Source organism: Carassius gibelio, chromosome A9, assembly GCF_023724105.1.
Source record: "Carassius gibelio isolate Cgi1373 ecotype wild population from Czech Republic chromosome A9, carGib1.2-hapl.c, whole genome shotgun sequence".
Lineage (NCBI taxonomy): Eukaryota > Metazoa > Chordata > Actinopteri > Cypriniformes > Cyprinidae > Carassius > Carassius gibelio.
Window position 1 is genome coordinate 5,756,614 of NC_068379.1, and position 19,855 is coordinate 5,776,468.

At 36.4% G+C, this 19,855-nt stretch overlaps 1 protein-coding gene across 8 annotated transcripts in view; it reads right to left on the bottom strand.

Moving 5' to 3' along the window:
* LOC128019521 (diacylglycerol kinase eta) overlaps positions 1-19,855 on the bottom strand; it is a 75,602-nt gene that overhangs the window by 10,274 nt on the left and 45,473 nt on the right. For 5 of the 8 annotated variants that reach the window (XM_052605532.1, XM_052605535.1, XM_052605530.1 and 2 more), the window contains 21 exons: positions 17,569-17,675; positions 17,344-17,469; positions 17,157-17,259; positions 12,932-13,094; positions 12,665-12,773; positions 12,380-12,519; positions 12,212-12,293; positions 11,150-11,241; positions 10,964-11,063; positions 10,555-10,846; positions 9,237-9,368; positions 7,095-7,229; positions 4,922-5,039; positions 4,735-4,845; positions 4,328-4,424; positions 3,997-4,104; positions 2,675-2,788; positions 2,453-2,587; positions 1,449-1,496; positions 495-761; positions 34-126 (listed from right to left, as the gene is read on the bottom strand). In XM_052605532.1, coding sequence (XP_052461492.1) covers positions 34-126; positions 495-761; positions 1,449-1,496; positions 2,453-2,587; positions 2,675-2,788; positions 3,997-4,104; positions 4,328-4,424; positions 4,735-4,845; positions 4,922-5,039; positions 7,095-7,229; positions 9,237-9,368; positions 10,555-10,846; positions 10,964-11,063; positions 11,150-11,241; positions 12,212-12,293; positions 12,380-12,519; positions 12,665-12,773; positions 12,932-13,094; positions 17,157-17,259; positions 17,344-17,469; positions 17,569-17,675 — 2,672 coding nt within the window. The remainder of the gene's footprint in view (positions 1-33; positions 127-494; positions 762-1,448; positions 1,497-2,452; positions 2,588-2,674; positions 2,789-3,996; positions 4,105-4,327; positions 4,425-4,734; positions 4,846-4,921; positions 5,040-7,094; positions 7,230-9,236; positions 9,369-10,554; positions 10,847-10,963; positions 11,064-11,149; positions 11,242-12,211; positions 12,294-12,379; positions 12,520-12,664; positions 12,774-12,931; positions 13,095-17,156; positions 17,260-17,343; positions 17,470-17,568; positions 17,676-19,855) is intronic. The other 3 variants (XM_052605533.1, XM_052605536.1, XM_052605531.1) reach the window with 1 other exon arrangement.

Here is a 19,855-nt window from a genome sequence, read left to right on the forward strand (position 1 = left end):
GCAAAGGAGCTTAAAGTCACTAAATCAACTCACCAATGGCACTCGTCCTACTAACAGCAACTCGGTCTCATTGTGCAGGGCCTTCACGGTGCTGGCCACCTCAATGGCAGTGTTTCTTGTCAGGCTCTGAGGAGAACAGATGAATCAGACGTGAGAATTTACTCATAATTATGTGACTTATTTGAACTATGAGGACAACAGAGCACAATAATTGGGTTTCTGAAGTAAAAACACCATTTATTTATTTAAACACCATCATATTTTTTATGATAATGCAAAAAAGATTTTCATAGAAAACTATCGTGAGCTCTGAGATTAAGCAATTAAATGTGCTTTTAGGGAAAAAAATCAGTATAGAACTAAGAACTCTTTTACACCTAACCCAAATTATAATTGTGTGATGTCATAGATTTACTTGGATTTTATTCAACTCCTTCAGAGACTGATGAAAGTTCATAAAACATCAGTGGCTCTGGTGGGCTGGCACTGCTCACCTCGGGGAACTTGGGGTGTGTTTTGTTGATGGCGTGTGAGGAGGCGTTGACGGCGTGGGCCAGCTCCTGCTCGAGGAGTTGGTAGTTTTCGGCAGCCTCGCAGATCCTGGTGATGAGATCTTCTGCGGCTCGAGCGCACATCTGGATGATTGTGGCCTCCTCCTCTGTGGCCAGATCCACAGAGTGTTGAGGATACAGGTGCGGCCTCAGCGGAGGCTTGTCGTATTTCAGTTTATCCTCCCAAGACTTCAGCGTGTTTTCAAATGCCTTAAATGAAAAAGACTTGTTTGAATGACAGTGAGTGTAGTTTATCAAGAATACACACATTGACACTTAAAAACCGTTGCACTGAGACAGATAATTGGGAGATATAGAGCAACTGATATTTATATGCATTTTATGTAAGTAGTCTTCTATACTATTATAAAAATCTTGTTGATTTATATTACAAGCAGAATTTCAACTTACGTTTTGACCATATAAATAACAACATCTGCACCAAAATCTAAATTTCTGCCCAGTTTGGGTGTCTGAATAAAACTGAGGTGTTATTTATATCAAATATGAAATACTAAAATACTCAAAAAATATATGCAAACATTACTGTTCAAACATTTGGGGTCAATAAGATTTTTTTAAAGATATTAATACTTTTATTCATCAAGGACAGGGTAAGATGTTTCAAGATAAAGATTTATGTTTTAAATAAATGTAATTTTGATTCATCAGAGACTCACGAAAAGTTTATTACAGTTTCCACCAAAATATTATAACTGTTTCCAGCAATTATGAATCTTTGAAATAATGATTTTCCATTTAATATTTCACACTATTACTGTTTTAGTGACTTTCTTCAACAACATTAACATTAACAAAATCTTACCGATCCCAAACATTTGAACGTAAGTGTTAATGAAGCCACTTTGGATGAAATATTCCTCAGTGGTCACCAACCTTTTTAAGCCCAAGATCCCTGACATCGGCCTCTATGAAAGACATGATCTATTGAAGAATTGATAGAAAAAGACAGCTCAGATCGTACTGTACTTCCATTTTGAGGCCTTTTATTTAGTATTTTAATTAGTAACGCACTTAATTTTTTTATGGCCGATTCAGAATTATTTTTTTTATAACAAGCCAATTCCGATACTGTTTGTTGATTTATTTATTTATTTATTATTATTTTTTCTCTTGTGATGTCTAACAAGTAAACAAGCCTTAAACAAAAATATCTATAGCCATTTGAAATCAGAGGAGACCACTGCATTTTAATCACGATCCAAACAAACACGCTACACACATGTAGCATGAGCAGTATTTTTTTATTTTAATTCAGTTGTATAATTTCAAGATTTAAAGCAAAAACTTAATGGTTTGACCTTATCATTGTGAAATTATGCTGCATAAAAACATATCCACACGAAAAAAAAAAAAAAGTCAGACAGGCTGCATAAAAATGCAAATTCACTCTCTGACAGCAGGTGGCGCTTATGGAACAGCAGCGATACACCGTTTCCTTGGTTATCGCTGTAAACAAAGCAGTGCTGCTTGTCAGAATCCAGAAGTGTAACTAGCCACGGGTTTCTTCAAGATTTTCCAACGCCGTTTATAATGGGGTTTTTCAGTTAATGAACTTGACGATACTTTTACGTTTTGTTCTACAATGTAAACTGCACACACTTACAACCCAAATTTTCTAATTTAGTTACTCTTGAAAAACATACGCTTTCAAAAACCAACATAACTGCTTCAAAATGTGTGTTTTGTGTATGGATTTGTGTTATTTACTTTGTAGAACAAAATGTGAATGCAATGTGTATTTTGTACACATTTTCGTGATCTACTGGGATAGTAATGAAGATTTACCAGATTGACGGGTTTGCCAACCACTGCTTTAACTGTTCTGTCCCACTGTTTTCTGGTAATATTGTGGAAATAAATTTCCCAGAATCACTCACCCTGTCTCTTGTCAGCATCTGGGCCCGGTTCTTGTGCTGAATCTTGATGACTCCAGGAGGTTGAATCCAGGCTTCTCCATCCACCTGGACCGGCACTCCTTCATCTCCCAGGATGGTGATCTTCACCGTGCGACACTGGGAGGGGTGAGGAGAGGTTACTCACTCTATCACCGTAATTAACATGCTTTACAGGTCTGTGTCATTCGTGTGAGGTGTGTTAACCTGTGCAATACGGTGATGCTGCAGTTTGATCACCCTCGACACAGCCATCTGCATACTACCAAACACAGCCACCACTTCCAAAATTTTGTCATCAAATGAAGGGGCGCAAAATATCTGCGTGAAAAGACAAAATAATAATAATAATCACCACTAGGGAGGCTCTGTAAAGGCTCACACTCAAGATTCAATACCTATTAACCCTATAAAGCATATTTGATACACACATTTCTAAAACCTCTTATTAACACGATTAAAATTTTGCCTCTTGTACACAATCAACTTCGTGCTTTCTGTCATCTGATTGATAGTTTATATTTTTTAAGCAAGTAAAATGCATTTTAATTTAGTCGTAAAATCATAGTATAATAGTCGTATTATAGTTGTACGTACATGTGTGTTTTGCTGTCAAATTCTTTTTACTGATTTTTATAATAAGAATAATATTTATATTATAAGTATTTTTTAAAGATGAATTCTGACTCAACTGAAGCAACTTCACTTGATTATCCATATATCATTTTTTTTTAAAAATCATGTTAAAATGTGAGTATCGAACAGGCTATGATACATCAGGCTTTTAAAGAATGTTTATATGTATCACAGTATTGCCCTCTATTATATGCTTTGCCTCCAAAATAAAAACTACCCCGGCCGCACGCTTACCGTCTATGTTTTAAATCATTTAAAATGAGAATGTAAGTGTGCTCACCCCATTTTTGTTTCTAAGAAAAAATTTGATTAGATTTCATATCGCAATATATATCGCAGAAAAATAAAATATCGCAATGTCATTTTTTCCCAATATCGTGCAGCCCTAATATATATATATATATATATATATATATATATATATATATATATATATATATATATATATATATATATATATATACTATTATTTCATATGTCTGGCTTTATAGGGTTAAACAGTTTTCCATTTCTACAAAAAAAAAAAAAAAAAAATACATAAAAATCCTCAAACGTCCTGTTCAAGATCACAGGCATCAAAGCGTTCTGCACTCTGCCCTTCTTTAACCAGTACTTGTAGCACTCTGGAGGTAACCTCTTTCTGAAAGAGGCCATGTGAGCTAAAACAACCCAGCTGCCAAAAGGCCACTTGTTGCGAACAAAGACCCGAGTCACTCTGGGTTCAAAAGGTTTTGTCCGGACCCAGCTGCATGTTAAACAACACGAGTCAACAGGGCCTGCTCTTCCTCTTAATTAAACAACTCTACATATTTCAACTCTTAACAGCTCAGAGTCAGGCGGGAAATGCTGTTTGATGAGAACGAACCCTTATGACCTCCGGCAGCATGACTTACGTCATCCTCTTTGGTGCCGCCCCAGAAGTTGGTTCCCCCGGCGTAGCTGGGGATGTTCAGCACAGCGATCCCCTGGAGACTGGGGAGTGGGATGTACTGGCCGTCACACTGCAGAATCAATCACATAACCATGAGGAGCCCATTCAGTTCCAGCATTGAAGCAGTAGATAAGCATACATTGGTTGTTCAGGCCTGACAACATTTGGCACCTTCCACAAACACAGTATCAGCTGGTTACTTTTTTTTTTTTTTAAAGCACACGTCTATCTATTATTGTTTTTTTTTTCATGGCCTGTAATGTATGATAGTGGAAAACTTCAATTCGGCTCACCTCCAGCTGAACCTTCTGCTCCAAGTTCTTGTAGGTCCGCTGCAGAAGCTCTTTCGTCCCCAGAACACCATACCACATCATGTTTTTAGTGCGACTTCTGGACAGTCAGAGAGATACTAGTCAACCATTGGTGAAACTTCAGATTTGGGAACACATATTCACTATTAACTAAGAGTTTTCCCTCGATAAACTCCTAATTTGCTTTGATTTAGGGATCTATAATATGGTCATACAGAATAAAGCATTAATATGTGCTTTAAAAATATAAATACTAACTAGTAATATGCATGCTAATGAGCAACTAGATTACAGTAAATAGTGTTTCCTGATCTAAAGTGTTAACCAAGCGTTGAGTATTTTTCAGTGGTGTTTTGGTAAATCAAGTATATTTTTTATTCCTGAACGACCTGCATTTCTCCGGGTGCTCCTCACGTTTGTTGTTGAACTCCAGTGAGATCTTTGCATCTAACCCAATGCCAAAGTAGTTGTTCATCACACACTTCTCCAAGTAGCCCTCTCTGTGGGAGAAATGGCCCACGTAAGTTTCACGAGTACTTTTAAGATAAACAGGAAAAAGGAAACGGAAGCTCTTACAGTGAGTCCAGGTCAGGATCTATGAAGGGTGTGGCTCCAAAGGGATCAATGTTGGCAAGCAGCATCTTACTGATTATGGAGCTTCCAGCTATAGATGCAGCGAGACCTGCCCGCAGACCTGAAGACCAACCAGAAGATGACTGAGAGATCGCAGATCAGCAAACCATAGTAAATGCTGAAAGGTGCCAGAAGCTCAGAATAAGCACTATAAACGTGTCGTAAATATGATCCTTATGACTTGTGCACTATATTCCAAGTGGGTAACACTTTATAATAACTGCACACTATTAATCATTAATTAAGCATTAGTAAACAGATAATTCATAATTTATAAAGCATTAATAGACAGTAATAATCAGTTTATAAATACAGATATAAATGCTTTATTCTTGATTTAAAAGCATATCTATAATGTGTAATTTCATACTTTATTCATGATCAATTTATCATTTCTCAATGAAGTATAGCATTTTTTACAAACCAGTTATTTAGGAGTTGCCAGTGATTCATAAGATCACAAGAAATTTAGTAAATTCAGGTAGTTATAAAGCATTTAGTAGTGGTCAGTTAACTATTTATGTGAGCTCATCTAAAGTGAGGACTAGTTATGCCTTGTAAAGCATTTATAAAGGATATTTAAAGGCTCAGTTATCTTCTAAACAAAAAACAGAAACAAACACAACACAGTGATACAGAACATAGAAATATTAACTGCCTTTAAATTTCATTTATAAAAGCTTTACAAGGCATAAATAGTCCTCACTTTAGATGAGCTCACAAAAATAGTCAACTAACAACTACATATGTTTTATAACTACCTGAATTAACCCTGAATTACAGTAGAAATACATGTTAACAAACCATTTATTAACACTATAAGTAACTATTACTATATGTCTGAATAAAAAGATGTATGAATGCACATTTAAATAGTTTATTAATCATTTACTTACAATTTCTAAGTGATCTTATGAACCACTGACAACTCCTTAATAACTGGTGTGTAAATAATGCTATACTTAATTTAGAAATGATAAATTGATCATTAATAAAGTATGAAAAAACAATTATTAAATACATTATAGATATGCTTTTAAATCAGGTATAAAGCCTTTATATCTGTATTTATAAACTGCGTATAAATGTCTATTAATGCTTTATAAATGATGAATTAACTGTTTCCTAATGCTTAACTAATGATTAATAGCATGCAGTTATTATAAAGTGTTACCTCCAAGTGTCCTGAGGTCGTATGATAGCTTTGTGTGAGAAACCCAACTAAAATTTAGGATTATTATGCTGCACCATTAGTAGCAAATAAAAAGCCTCACACAATGCTTCTAATTTCAAAAAGAGCACTTATTATGGTTTGCTATGCTCTAGAACAATATACTTAAGTGTGAACTGAATGTTTGGACACTTAAGTACATGTTAATTGCAATTAAATGAAAATGTATTATAGTTAAAATTTCTATTGAATGCAATTAGCAGAACTTCACTTTAAACTGAAGGTTGGGTGCTCTTCATAGGTAATTTCATAATTATTTATTCTGCTTTTGAAATATTATAGTGTACTGCTGAATGGTAAATTAAAGCATACTTAAAGCACATTTCTATGTACTTTAGTATGTTGCACAACAAATCAAAATAACTTCTTTAAAGCAGAACAACGATTATTCAAATCAATCAATTTAAAATGTAGTACAAAGTACATTATTAATTTTACATGATTACAAAGTGCACTTAAGTGTGTTAAGACACAAAACTTAAAACAAGTCAACTTGAGTGTGCTTTTATTTTATTAATATTGTATAATCTGCAAGTACAGTTTTTTTTAAATTCTGCTTAAAATTTGAAGTGCACTATATGAAGTGCACATTTAATAAATAAAAAATAATAATAATTCTGCAGACTTTTGGACTACAGTTATGTAACCTTAATGATCCTTTTAAAAGTTAGTCAGCCAAGAGTCACCATTCGCTTTCACTGTATGTAAAAGAGCAGCTCAGACATTTTTCCTATCATCTGCTTTAATATTTCGTAGAAAAAACGAAAGTCATACTGGTTTGAAACAGCATGAGGGTGGATAAATGATGACAGGATTTTAACTGTTGGTTGAACTATCGCTTTAAGTTTTCCGGTCAGCAGCAGCAGGGTAAACATGTGGTCGTACCGGGACAGATGATGCGTGTGTTGAGGACGGGCAGGTTCTCCTTGCTCGTGGTGAAGGGAGTGATGGAGAAGGAGCCACAGGACTGTGTGCTGCGACTCAAACGCCTCTCTGGCGGCAAACACAGTGACTTAGCCACTGCCAACACACAAACACAGAACAAAACATGAGCTCACGTGTACAGAACACTCATCCGTCACAGCAATATCCACCCAAGGACCCATTACACAGCACAGTCGAATGCTGTTTTGATTTGTAAATGCTCAGTTTTTTCCAGCACGTAAGAATAACCCGTGCATTTTGGTCACTGGCTCTCAACAAAAAGTGAAAAAGCCACGTAAAAAAGATATTCAGCAGAATGTAACCCACAAAAACAAACCAAAACACATTAAGAGCACTTAACAGCGGAGGAGAGACGGAGCCCCTGAAGAGACTGATACAGCTCAGGGAATAAAGTCTCTCGTGCCCCACTGAAACATGAGCAGACAGCAGGCCTCTATGTCAACAGGAAGAGCCACTGTCCAGCAAACAGAAATATGTTCTCTGTAGATAGAAATATAGCACAGAGATCCTCTGGGAAACCTACAAATACATATGCAGCTATAAACACTTACAGTCTGCAAGGCGTAAGGAAATCCCAAACCTTCTGAAGGAAAACGATTGTGTTATTGCGCAATTTTGCAAAACTTTGCAAAAGCTTGTCTTCCCGTGTAGAACACTCTGGCTTTATGAAAACAACTATAACTATAAGAGTAAAGTGATTTACTGAGTCTAAAGGCCTTTATTTATAGAAATACAATAAACGCATATAATAATAATAATATTAATAATAATAAAATGTTGCAGATATCTTTCAAACTACAAGTAACATGTAAAAAAAAAACTAAGAGTAATTCTAATTCTAATGATAATAATTTGTTAGTGCATTTTTATTATAAAAAAACACCCCTAATAATAATGATGATGATAATGTGCAAAACAATATGAGTATTTATTTATTCATAAAACAAACCCATATATATATATATATATATATATATATATATATATATATATATATATATATATATATATATATATATATATATATATATATATATATATAATTATTATTATTATTTTTATTATTATTTTTTTTTTTTTTTTTTTTTTTGCTGCTGTTAGTTAAAAAATATTTTTTAACGTGACATTAAACGGAAATAATTTACTATAATGAGTTTGTCACTAGAGGGCAGCACTAACACTTTCAGGCACAGACAGAACAAGGTCTGAATCGCAGTTCACACATTATCCATCCTAAATAAAGTGCTATTAGTTAACATGCTGAAAAGGTACAGTTATGTTCAGTTATGATTGCACAGATACTATTTAAACTAAACTGAGATAATGACATCACTAAATTCAATGATGAACTGCCTTGAACTCTCATTTTGCATTATAGACACACTGTTTTCCTAAATAATAATCGTTTTTGTTTAAAGCGCTATACAATAAAGGAATATATAATAAATAAAATAACAATATAATAAATATATTATAACTTGACTTGACTTCAAAATGGATTTCTACAATAATATTACAATAAAGTCCAGAATGTACTGCATACAGCCTACTGGTTTTGCATGTTAGTACTGCGTTATTCTGCCACAAATCTTTCAAATAGTCACATGATCTCATCATATTGCACATACTGTAAGTGGCGTTCGGTTCGTTCGATGAATCACATTTTATGTTAAAAAGATCACTTGTGGCAGCTTGATTACATTAGGAGTCTGAAACGAAATGTAAATCTCGACTATCATTACTTTCAGTTTCTTTGTCACACTGGAATAATGTGGATTGCATTGTGGTGAAGAAGCTGTACTTAATTTAGACTTCTCCCATACTGTACAATCGTCATTTTGGCAACTGTAATAAATCATATGAGTATTTCAAGCATACAAAAAAAATTGTTCAAGTCTTTATAAAGAATAGACTTTAAAAAGCCTTTTCATGCACAAACAGCTCCGGTTAGACAAAGAAAAACATCCTGGCACTTGAATGCAGCCCAATGGAAGAGTCAGCTTTTAAGGCCGGTAAGCAAGAACACTTTGTGTCTCATAGGAAGCTGTTAACATCCACAAAGTTTGAGCAGTGTGAACTCACAGGGCAGAGCTTCCAGTTCTTTAGTGTCCTCGTCCTTCTCACTGTCTCTGTTTTCCTCCTCGCTGTCCTTCCTGAAGTCAGAGGGAGACTGCAGCTCCTGCTCGTCCGTGTGAGCGTTCTGCTCATCCACCACTACAGCACAGACACAAACACAACCTCCGGATTCATGCACTTCTTCACCACAAGCATAGCATAATATTTTAATAATATATCAATATTCATCTTTTTAATGGAGGTGTAAAATGACACAAAATTGTGAGAATTCTATTTTTTTGAATGTGCTTTTTTTTTTTTGGTTTCCCAAATGGCATGTCATCATAATTCTTCCTTGTCTTTGAGAATTGCTTCAGTTCAGAAAAAAAATTAATTGTTCGGGTGATATCCAGAATTACTCTTACATCATGTCACACTGACTTTAAACCTCTGTGGCAGAAAGGCAGCGAGCATGAATCCCTCTTCCGTTGAAATAAATCAATTTAAAACTGATTTGTTTGCATCATCACTAAGAAATGTCATCTTTCTTTTTTCTTCTTTTTTTTAAGTAAATATTGCTGTTTATTACTCTATATTGTTATGTTTTATTAAAATAAATGAACATGCCCCAGTATCACTTATGTTTGTGTTCATTTAGTTCAAATTATTTGAAAACATTTATATTTTAAAATTAAAATGCTATATCTGAAACATTTTACAATCTACACAGCAAATACTAATTATTATTATCTTTTCTTTTTTTTTTTTAATTGTGCATTTAAGATTTTCATAACATTTTATTGCCTGTTATTATAGCCAGCCTAAGACACACCTGTGCAATAATCATGCTTTCTTATCAGCATCTTGATATGATTACACCTGTGAGGTGGACGGATCAACTCGGCGAAGGAGAAGTGCTCACGAACACAGATTTAGACAGATTTGTGAACAATATTTGAGAGAAATAGGCCTTTTGTGTTCATAGAAAAAGTCTTAGATCTATGAGTTCAGCTCATAAAAAATGGGGATAAAAACAAAAGTGTTGCGTTTATAATTGTGTTCAGTGCATTTAGACAATATTTCATATTGAAACCTATTAATTAATTAAAACCTATTGATATATTGACACACATGTTGATCGCCTATTTAAAACAAACTGAAATCCCTGAAGATCAAGAAGAACACTCAGGTCTCATGTGACTAATCCATTTAAATATAATTGATTTAAGTTTTGTGATTAGTCATTTAAGAGATGCTTAAATCCAGAGCAGCATTCTGCAAGCAGCACATATATATAAATAAAAATATTTTTTTTCTATTTAAAAGACATGCTGGACCCTCGTACTTCTCTCTGCCTGCTCGATGATCTGTCTGAGAGCTTTCTTCAGGCTGTTGGCTCTCAGCACGAGCTGCTCGCGGGGTCTGAAGAGCTTATGAGCAGAGCCTTTCTCGGTCTCATTCTCCTTCAGCTCCGTTATAGACTCTTCACTCAGATCCTCCTCTTCCTCCAGCTCCTCCTCCTCCTCCACCTCCTCCTCCACGATGGGTGGCGTGGTGAGGGCTGAGGGAGTCATGGCCTGCGCCTCCAAATTCAGCGTCTGCAGGAGGGAGTCCAGCTTCTCGTTCAGAATCACACACTGTAGACAGAGAACAAAGGAAAGGGTGCTGCATTGATAAACAGGTTTATACTGCGTTTTCACACGTGTTGAGTAAAACTGAAAGAGCTGTCATGAGGAGAAGCATCACAGACTCACTTTGAGAGCAAGCGCATCAGCCTCCTCCATACTCTCACCGCTTCTCTCATAACACTTCCCAACTTTGGCCACAAATTCTTTCACCGTCTCACACAATACCCTGGAGGAGACCAGAGGAAGCTGTCTTTATCTGTGATTCTGTTCGTTAGTGGTGGAATATGAAGTGTATGTTGTGAGAGGACTCACTTTGATGAAGATATGACCACCGAGTGCTGATCTGAGTTCAGGATCTTCGTGAGATGAGCAGCCACTGAATCCTCATAAGCAGATATCTGTAACTAAAGCCAGGTATATCTCGTGTGTAGCAAATCATGATATAAATGAGCAGTCCAGTACACCACATGCCCTCTTTTTTCCTGGACATGCCCTGGCCTGGGCAGGATTTTGTGGTTGCCTACAATGTGTGGTATTTTGGCTTTGTTTTTCTTTTGTTTTCATACCTGCTAAAGGTAATGAATGAAAAGAAGTTTAACCAATAGCATCCAGGCCTTGTACACAATCGACCAATCGTGGCGTGCAAGATCTGCAGAAAACAGTCAAAGCAATGCAAATATGCACACATACAATGTATGACGACTGAAGAGAAGAAATCAATAGGAAAACAAAGCCAAAACCAGGACATCTCAGGCAATTTTATAATCCCAGCGAGGACATGTTCTGGAAAAAAAAAAGTTCTCAGCAATGCATGTTACTAATCAAAAATTAAGTTTTGATATATTTACAGTAAGAAATGTACAAAATATTTTCATGGAACATGATCTTTATGTCCTAATGATTTTTGGCATAAAAGACAAATTGATAATTTTGACCCAAACAATGTATACAAATATACCCCTGTGACTTGAGACTGGTTTTGTGCTCCAGTGTCACATATGGTCACCCTACAAATAATAGTAACAGTCTCAACCTATTTATTTAGACTCGGACACGATTAAAAATAACGGCTCGTAGAAAGAACATTTAAGTTTGAGACTAATTTGTGACTATTTTGAACAATTCATTAAATAGTTTAAACAGTTCATAAGAGCCATTTGCTTGTGAAGCGCACTACAATGGGTGCGCCAAATGTTTTCTTTAGAGCGCAGTGAGGGAAACAGCTGAAAGATGAGTTGTCTTTTATTGTCTTTGTTGTGTTTTTGTGTCACCTAGTCTTAGATAAAGTATAGCATGTCACACTGTGACATGTCAACAACTCTTTTATTGGTGTTGATGTAGATGTATGCATTGGCGCTGATGTGTAGCCGGTACCTGGCCGTCCTCTGTCTCCTCCGGTGTGGTGGGGCAGCTGTGTTTGGGAGGTATTTTAATCTCATACGTCATTATACTCCACCTGTAAACAGCAGCTGTAGATGTAGCCAACGACACAGATATTATAAGCTGGACTTAGTTGTGGTCATGCTAGAGTACGCTCTGTACCTGTCCAGCATCTTGGTGCTGGCTCTCTCCAGCTTCTCCAGTGTCTGAGGGAGTTGAGTGTCATCATCACAGGACGGCCCCCAGCCGAGCACCCGTGCCAGGTCATTCCCGGTGCCCAGCGGCAGAACACCCAGCTGGCACTGCCAACAAGAGACGAGTCAGATCACCGGGTCACTTCATTAAGAAATCCTCCTAAACATCTGCTCTGATACTCTCGTGCCAAGTCCTAACCATACAGCGGCAAGTTTACTTTCAATCAAAAGGATATGTTGAAGTGCTGTTCACCTGTTTGTGAAGATTTAGTTTATCAATTTCAGACAGGACCCAACCAACGCTTCCATCTCCACCGCACACCAGGATTCGGAAGTTATCGAACTTTTGGAACAAGCGAAGGCTGAAAGAGAGGAAAGAACAATTAAAATGACAAAAAAAAAGTGATTAAAAATGGAGAAAATGTTAATAATAATAGTTATGGGTCCTGAAAACTGGTATGCTGATTTATAAAGCATCATACATCAACATAGTAACATAGTTTTGGCATGCTGGTCTTACCCTAAATGAGGTCCACCGTTGACCAGGTCAAAGACCTGAGCAGGATTGAGCAGCTGTTTGAAGCGACGCAGGAATTTTACCCCTTGGTTATCTCCGCTTTTTGAGTTGACAAACACGAGGAGTGGACTTGCACATGATGGGGGACAGGTGGCCTTCCAGAAACCTGTCACAGGAAAAGAACAAATAAAAAAACAGAAACTTTTTAGCTCCAAAATTCAAGGACAGCACCAAAAAAAAAAAAAAAAAACACCCAGAATGCAGTGCAGTCAGTGATCCAGGATGGTGGATGAAAGTGAGCTAAATTCTGGTTATAAGTAAGTTTCATTTATTCTTTACTGAAAAGTATCAATAAAATAGTAATAATAAACAATTGACTATTTCACCCAATATTCACCCCAATGTTTTCTAAATTAAGAGTATTACATTGTTATCTTAGCAACATGCTAACGCTAACTGTCACTGATTCATATGTAAAACCCAATTTATTGTAGAATTGATCTTGATCTAGTGACGCACTAAAATTCATGGCAAAAAAATAAAATATATTTCAGCCGTATAGCTTTGGAGTGCCGAAAGCAATGACCAACAAATTGATGCTTTATTAGCACTTTTCCAGTTTTTTATCTGTGTAAAATTTGTTCGAAATATTGAAAGGAGAGTCGTTGCATTAGAACTTTATTTAGACTAGTTTAGGTTATTCTCACCTGAGAACACAACACCCTTAACAGTTAAATTACATAGTTAGGCAAATTTAATTACCAAGACTTTATTTTCTATTTTGGTTTTCAGCTTAATAATAATAAAAAAAAATCTTAGGTTAACTTTAAATTTGATATCAATGTTTAGGTCAATTCTGATGCATTACTATTGATTTCACTTACTGAAAAAATTAAAGCAAAGGTATTACTATTGCATCATTAGCTCAACACCATGCTTACCAATTAAACTACAAGAACTAAATGTCAGAACTTGCTTGCTAAAAAAAGATAATGCTGAGGTTTTTGTCGACTCCATGTTGCTTAGGAACAGTATTCTTCATGCCTGGACAAGGATGAATCACCAAGAAAGATGAGGAAAGTGTTTTGTGCTGCAGCACAAGGAAAAGCAAACCATCAGCCTAGTGTGTTTTAGAGGAAAATGATGTGTCCTATAGTGTGTAAATAATCCGGCACTGTGATTTGAGGCTGAGTGAGGAGCTGTCAAACGTGCTCGCAGTCGAGGCGGACACATGCATGCATGCAGCATGTGTAGTAAACAGTCTGAACATGCCAGTGGCTGCCAGCAATAACCCACTGTGCTTATGAGATTCGCCATATGCACCATTTAGACCTTCACATTACTGTCTCTCTGGTGCAGACATTTGGGAGGAACTGTTTGCAGGTGCACACAGTGCATTCATTCTGGATACCTGTATGCTTCTATGTGTATTGCATCATGTTTGCATACACGGCTCTTAGCATGCATGAGTGTTCATAAACCATTTGCATGTTCTCTGCATGGCTGCAAGTGGATACAGACACGTGGGTGGACGTCTGTCAGTGGACCCCTTTAGGTCTAATAGAAGCCCCACCTCCTCTTTCCCTCGATCTCGGGCTATCTCTCCCGGAGGCAGGCTGAGGCAAACTGAGTCACGAAGCCTGAGCACGTGCCAAAGGCAGCCCTGAGCGAATGAAGATGCAGCTCTGCTCGCCATCTAGCATTGAGGCGGGAGATTCCTTACACGTGAGGGACCCTTCTACTTTCCCAATACATTCTCATGCTTTCTGCAGCCCTCGCAGCTTAACTGGGTTCAATCCGTCCATGCCTCATCTATTCTATTTGTCCGTTTTAAAACAGCCATCACAAGAACCAAAAATATATCAGGCGAAACTTCACAGCTATTGATTTTCATTACATTTCTGTCTAGCCCCAACTAATCTCTATATCCGATATGTGCTCCACAAATTAAAGCGGCAGGAGCTTTGAGGTTCTGACCAATAGCAGACGTCCTCAGCACTCACAAGGTTTGACTTCACACACGGCCAGATGAAAGGGATCCACTTTATATTAAGTGGCCTTAACTACTATGTACTTACATTTTAATTAATAATTTAGTACAATGTACTTATTGTGTACATACATGTTTTTACATTGTACTTATATAAAAAAAGACATGTAATTACATCTGTATTTAATTTCTGTAATTACATTTATAATTACACCAATGACCCATACTTTACACCTTAACCCACCCTTAAACTTACCCATACCTCCAACCCTCTCCCTAACCTTACCCCTATCCCACCTCAATAGCAGAAAAAGTGTTTTACAATACAATAAGAAAACAATAAGTACATTGTACTTATTTTTTTATGTAAGTACATAGTAGTTAAGGCCACCTAATATCAAGTGGGACCGATGAAAGTTACTAATTACTTAAAACCCATTGACACCAAGAACAATAACTATAGAGATGACTATATTATCGTCCACACCAACACACGATAATGTTTTGTTCATTATAAACAGCACACTGGAGTTTTGTCATCTACTACTTGAAATGCTTAAGCTCTTTAAAGATGGATGGATTCTGATTGGCTGTTGATGGTTTTATCGTTCATAAGCTAAAAAAAATAAAAGGTCTGAAAGTGATTTCTCTGTGTCATTAAAGATTAACTAAGTGGAATAGAGTGGAATAGATTATAAAAAAAAAGCAAATGCACATAAACTACTAATACACAATATTTATATATAGGTGAATTAAAATGTGGTAACTTATGGCAGCTTGAGATCTAATTGCAATGATGTGATTGCAACTTAAAATGTAATTTCTAAATTAAATGAATGTAATTTGATTTAAAAATTAAAATGGGTCACAGCCATTGAGCTATTTTTACACCTATTGTTGAGAATGAAGCGGCTCTAAATAGCATTCACACAGCTGTCAATAAAAGGCAATGTGCAATTTCCTGGAAATCAGTGGCATATGCTCCACCACAGGCTGACTGAGCAAACAAGCAAGGTATGAATCCCCAGCGGCAGGTTAATAACGCAGAAAGGGATGGAGAAAGAGAGAGCCGGGCATGGAAGAGTGCTTTTGTTTGCTCTCCTCTTCCATTTTCCAAGCACATGGTCCACCAGAGGCTGTTATGTTTACATGCGTAAGGACTCGGAACAAGATGCTCTAAGGGAAAGTGACTTTCCACACCACCCTGACATATACAGGAGAGATGGGAAAGAAAAACAGAGGAACATGGGCACAGAGTGTCTATCAAGAGAAGAGAAAACACATCCTGTATGATCAGTGTAGAGGAGGTCAGAGGTATGATAAAAAAGATATTGCTCTTCATGCAGCTTGTGAATTAGTAAAGCTAATGAGCTCCATCTACAGCAGCCCTCCACCTGAGCTCCTCCCACCACTTCACACACACACACACACACACACACACACACACACACACACACACACCCCAATACATAATCATACATTATATCCAGAGTGGGATCGTGCATAAGAACGCAATCATGCAATCACACATTCTTAGTGACCTTGACATTTTTAAATGAAAGTGTTTCTTGTACTATGAAAACACACTAAACTTTGATAACCCAAAAACTTCACCCAATACCAAAAAAAAAAAATGAATACTTAATGTAATACTTAAAAAAAAATTATTATATACAAATATTATTATATACTGTAGCTTTATAGGTTTCTTGCTTATGTATTCATGTATTATGTATGTATGTATGTATTCTTATTTTACTGAGATTATAACCTCCAAAAAAGTGAGCCATAATAATAATAACAATTTCATTAAAGAATAAAAATAATAACACACTAATAATGTTTTATTTATAAACACCTTTCCCAAACTCAAGGCTTTTTATATTATAATAATAATATTTAAAAAGATTTAAAAAAAATAATAAATACAATAGCCAATTTAATTATTCTCACTCAAAAACAGCATTTAAATTAATAAATTAAACTATTAGTTTGCACAAAACTTATATTAATTGCTTATATAATACAACTGTTAATAATAATAATCATAAATACATTTGAAAAATAAAGAATGTATAAATAATATAACCATGTTCTTATTTAAATACAGCATAGTTCTGGTCAAAATACTATTATCAATATTAATAAATAAATGAATAATCATCAGTATTTAATGTGTATAATCTCTGACTAGAATAATCCGTCTTGAAGTCACTCTCGTGAAAGGAAAAGTCTTACCGTCTGAGTCAATGCTGTTGAGGGCGGTAGGGGGGATGATGGACACTTTGCACTGGCCGAGGGGACATTTGCGAGGGTAGAGATCCATGCATGCCGTGTGCACCTGTCCAAGCACAGACAGCTTTTAGAGTTCACAAGCTCTTTGAACTCATTAGTCATAAGGGATTCTGGGATATGTAGTTCATACCATGGCTTTGCACCACAAACAACGCCAGTCCTGCAAGCGCAACACGCTGCCACAGGTTTTGTCGCAAACTGCACACTTAGCACTGACAGGCAGGTTGCCTTCCAGCCACTGGTGTGGCATCGCAATCTACAGGAACAGAATATAATAAAAATGTACACCAGCAGATGCATAGACCAAACTTTTGCTATTTAATCAAAGGTTATGCATTAGCCTTATGAGACTCACCCCATCCTCGTCCTCAATGATGTCTTTCCCGATAGAGGCCAACGTTGTCCATTTGCAGTTGTTGGTGGCCCTGACTGCGCATCTTTTGTGGGCCTTGAATTTACACACTGCAAGTGAGTAATGAGAAAATTGGTTATGAGTCTGGCCAGCAGTAACCTTGAGCTGCTGATTTTCATTTCCCGCAGAAGAAATATGAGGTGATAAAAGACGTCTGGAAAATGCTTCTTAAATCAAGCTAAAATTAAACTGCACAATATACAGTGATCAACTGAGGGAAACACTGAAGAAGCACTGGAAAACCCAAATACTTATAACTAACTCTTTCTCTAACTCTAACTTTCTTTAATTAAAGAACAGGGCCATGGGAAAGGAAAAGCACTGTACAAATAACTGTACATTCTGATGGATTGACTCAGGCTCTATTATAATTTTCCTAACAACTTTTTCTAAAAAGTCTTACCAAGGCCGAACAACTTAATCAAAAGTACAGAGAAACTGTAAAATATTATTACAATTTAAAATAACAATTGTCTATTGCAATATATTTTATCATGTGATTTATTCCTGTAATGCAAAGCTGAATTTTCAGCATCATTGCTCCAGTCTTCAGAGTCATATGATCTTTCAGAATTCAGTCTAATATACTGACTCAATGCTTAAGACAGTTTTTATTATTATTATTAGTGTTGAAATCAGTTGTGCTACTTAATATTTTTGTGAAAATTGTGATTTTTTTTTTTTTCAGGATTCTTGATGACTAGAAAGTTCCAGCATTTATTTGAAATCTATAAATTGAATGAATAAATGTCTTTACTGTCACTTTTGATCAGTTTAATGTGTCCTTGCAGATATTTATATATATTTTAAATCTTAAAGACCACAAAGGTTTTGTAATTTATATTCACACAATTCCATTTTGGAATATTTTTTTGGTATATTTTTGCTTGTACATTCCCAATATTAACATTTTAAATGAACATATTTTCTAGTGTCTTTAATGTCACTAATTAAGTGACTTTGGTAATCACATACGCATTATTATTTTAAAGTTTAGGTCTATAAAGTTATTTAAAAAATCAACCAAAAAAATTAACAAATGTACATTTCTAATCTCTGTAAGCATCCATTACTCTAGAAGCCTTTCTAAAGTATGGAAACAATGGCTGTATTCTTTTTTTTTATCCATCATGAGACAAATGATTTTATATTATCTATTAATTTCTTCTAAAAACTGGAATATTTTTGCTAACTCAAACTCTAAACCCCATGGGTGCTGTTTTTGTCCTCGCCAGTATTGTGGGAGAGGTCCAATAAACTAATGGCCGACAGTTCTTTGTTGATTTCCTCTATTAAATTGCATTGCAGGTCTAATCAAGTTAGCAATGTTCATCTGGTCATTTCCAGAAGGGGAATTAAATGGCTGATTGATTGGCTGGCTGGCTTCCTCCTCCATAATGTACACTTCAGCACATTATTGTGGCCACCTTCATTCCTACGAACTTAAAATATACACTCCATCATTTCCCGAAACAGATGCTGCAATCAGTTCAGATATCTCTACAAGAGAACTAGAAAAAACATCCTGAGCTGTTCTGTACAAGAAGGGCTGATTGGCGCCCACAGTCCAAGAATCAGATCCTGAAAAAGCCTCAAATCCAGTTAAATCAGCCCAGCTCAGTGTCTGAGCGCATTACGCCTCCATATGCTGCCGGGGCTTCTAATGTCCTGCAGGATTACACAGATTTGTGGCGACACGGCTAATCACGGCAGTGCAGAGGCACATTTTGCCCAGCCAAACCCTGCCAGCCAGGACGCCTCACGGTCACCACAGAAAGTGTTCCCTCCCTGGTGTATTTCAGCACCAGAGTGGATACTGCATGGGCTGATCAGGGCTGTTTACTGGAAAGGAAGCTCAGTGCTCACGGTATGTCAGACCATGAGAATTTCCACTTTCTACAAAGCTGTTTCTTAATAATAAATGAGGAGCCTCATCCACTGAGACGAGGCGAGAGAGTGCTTATCCACTTCAGAGAATCATAACGGTAATCAGAGAGCGCCTCATCTCCCTCCACACTCATCTTGTAATCAGAGCTGGTCTACACTCAGACCATTTCACATGGCTCTGAAAACAATCTCCAATAAATCACTCTAATGTCATTTTCAGGGCTGTTAGCAAACCATTTACAGACAATTCAGTAATGCCGAGTGAACGCAAGACTGTTTACCATGCGCTGCTAATGGACAGGATGTCTCTGTCAAATTAGAGAGTGAGAAATATTAAGTTTTC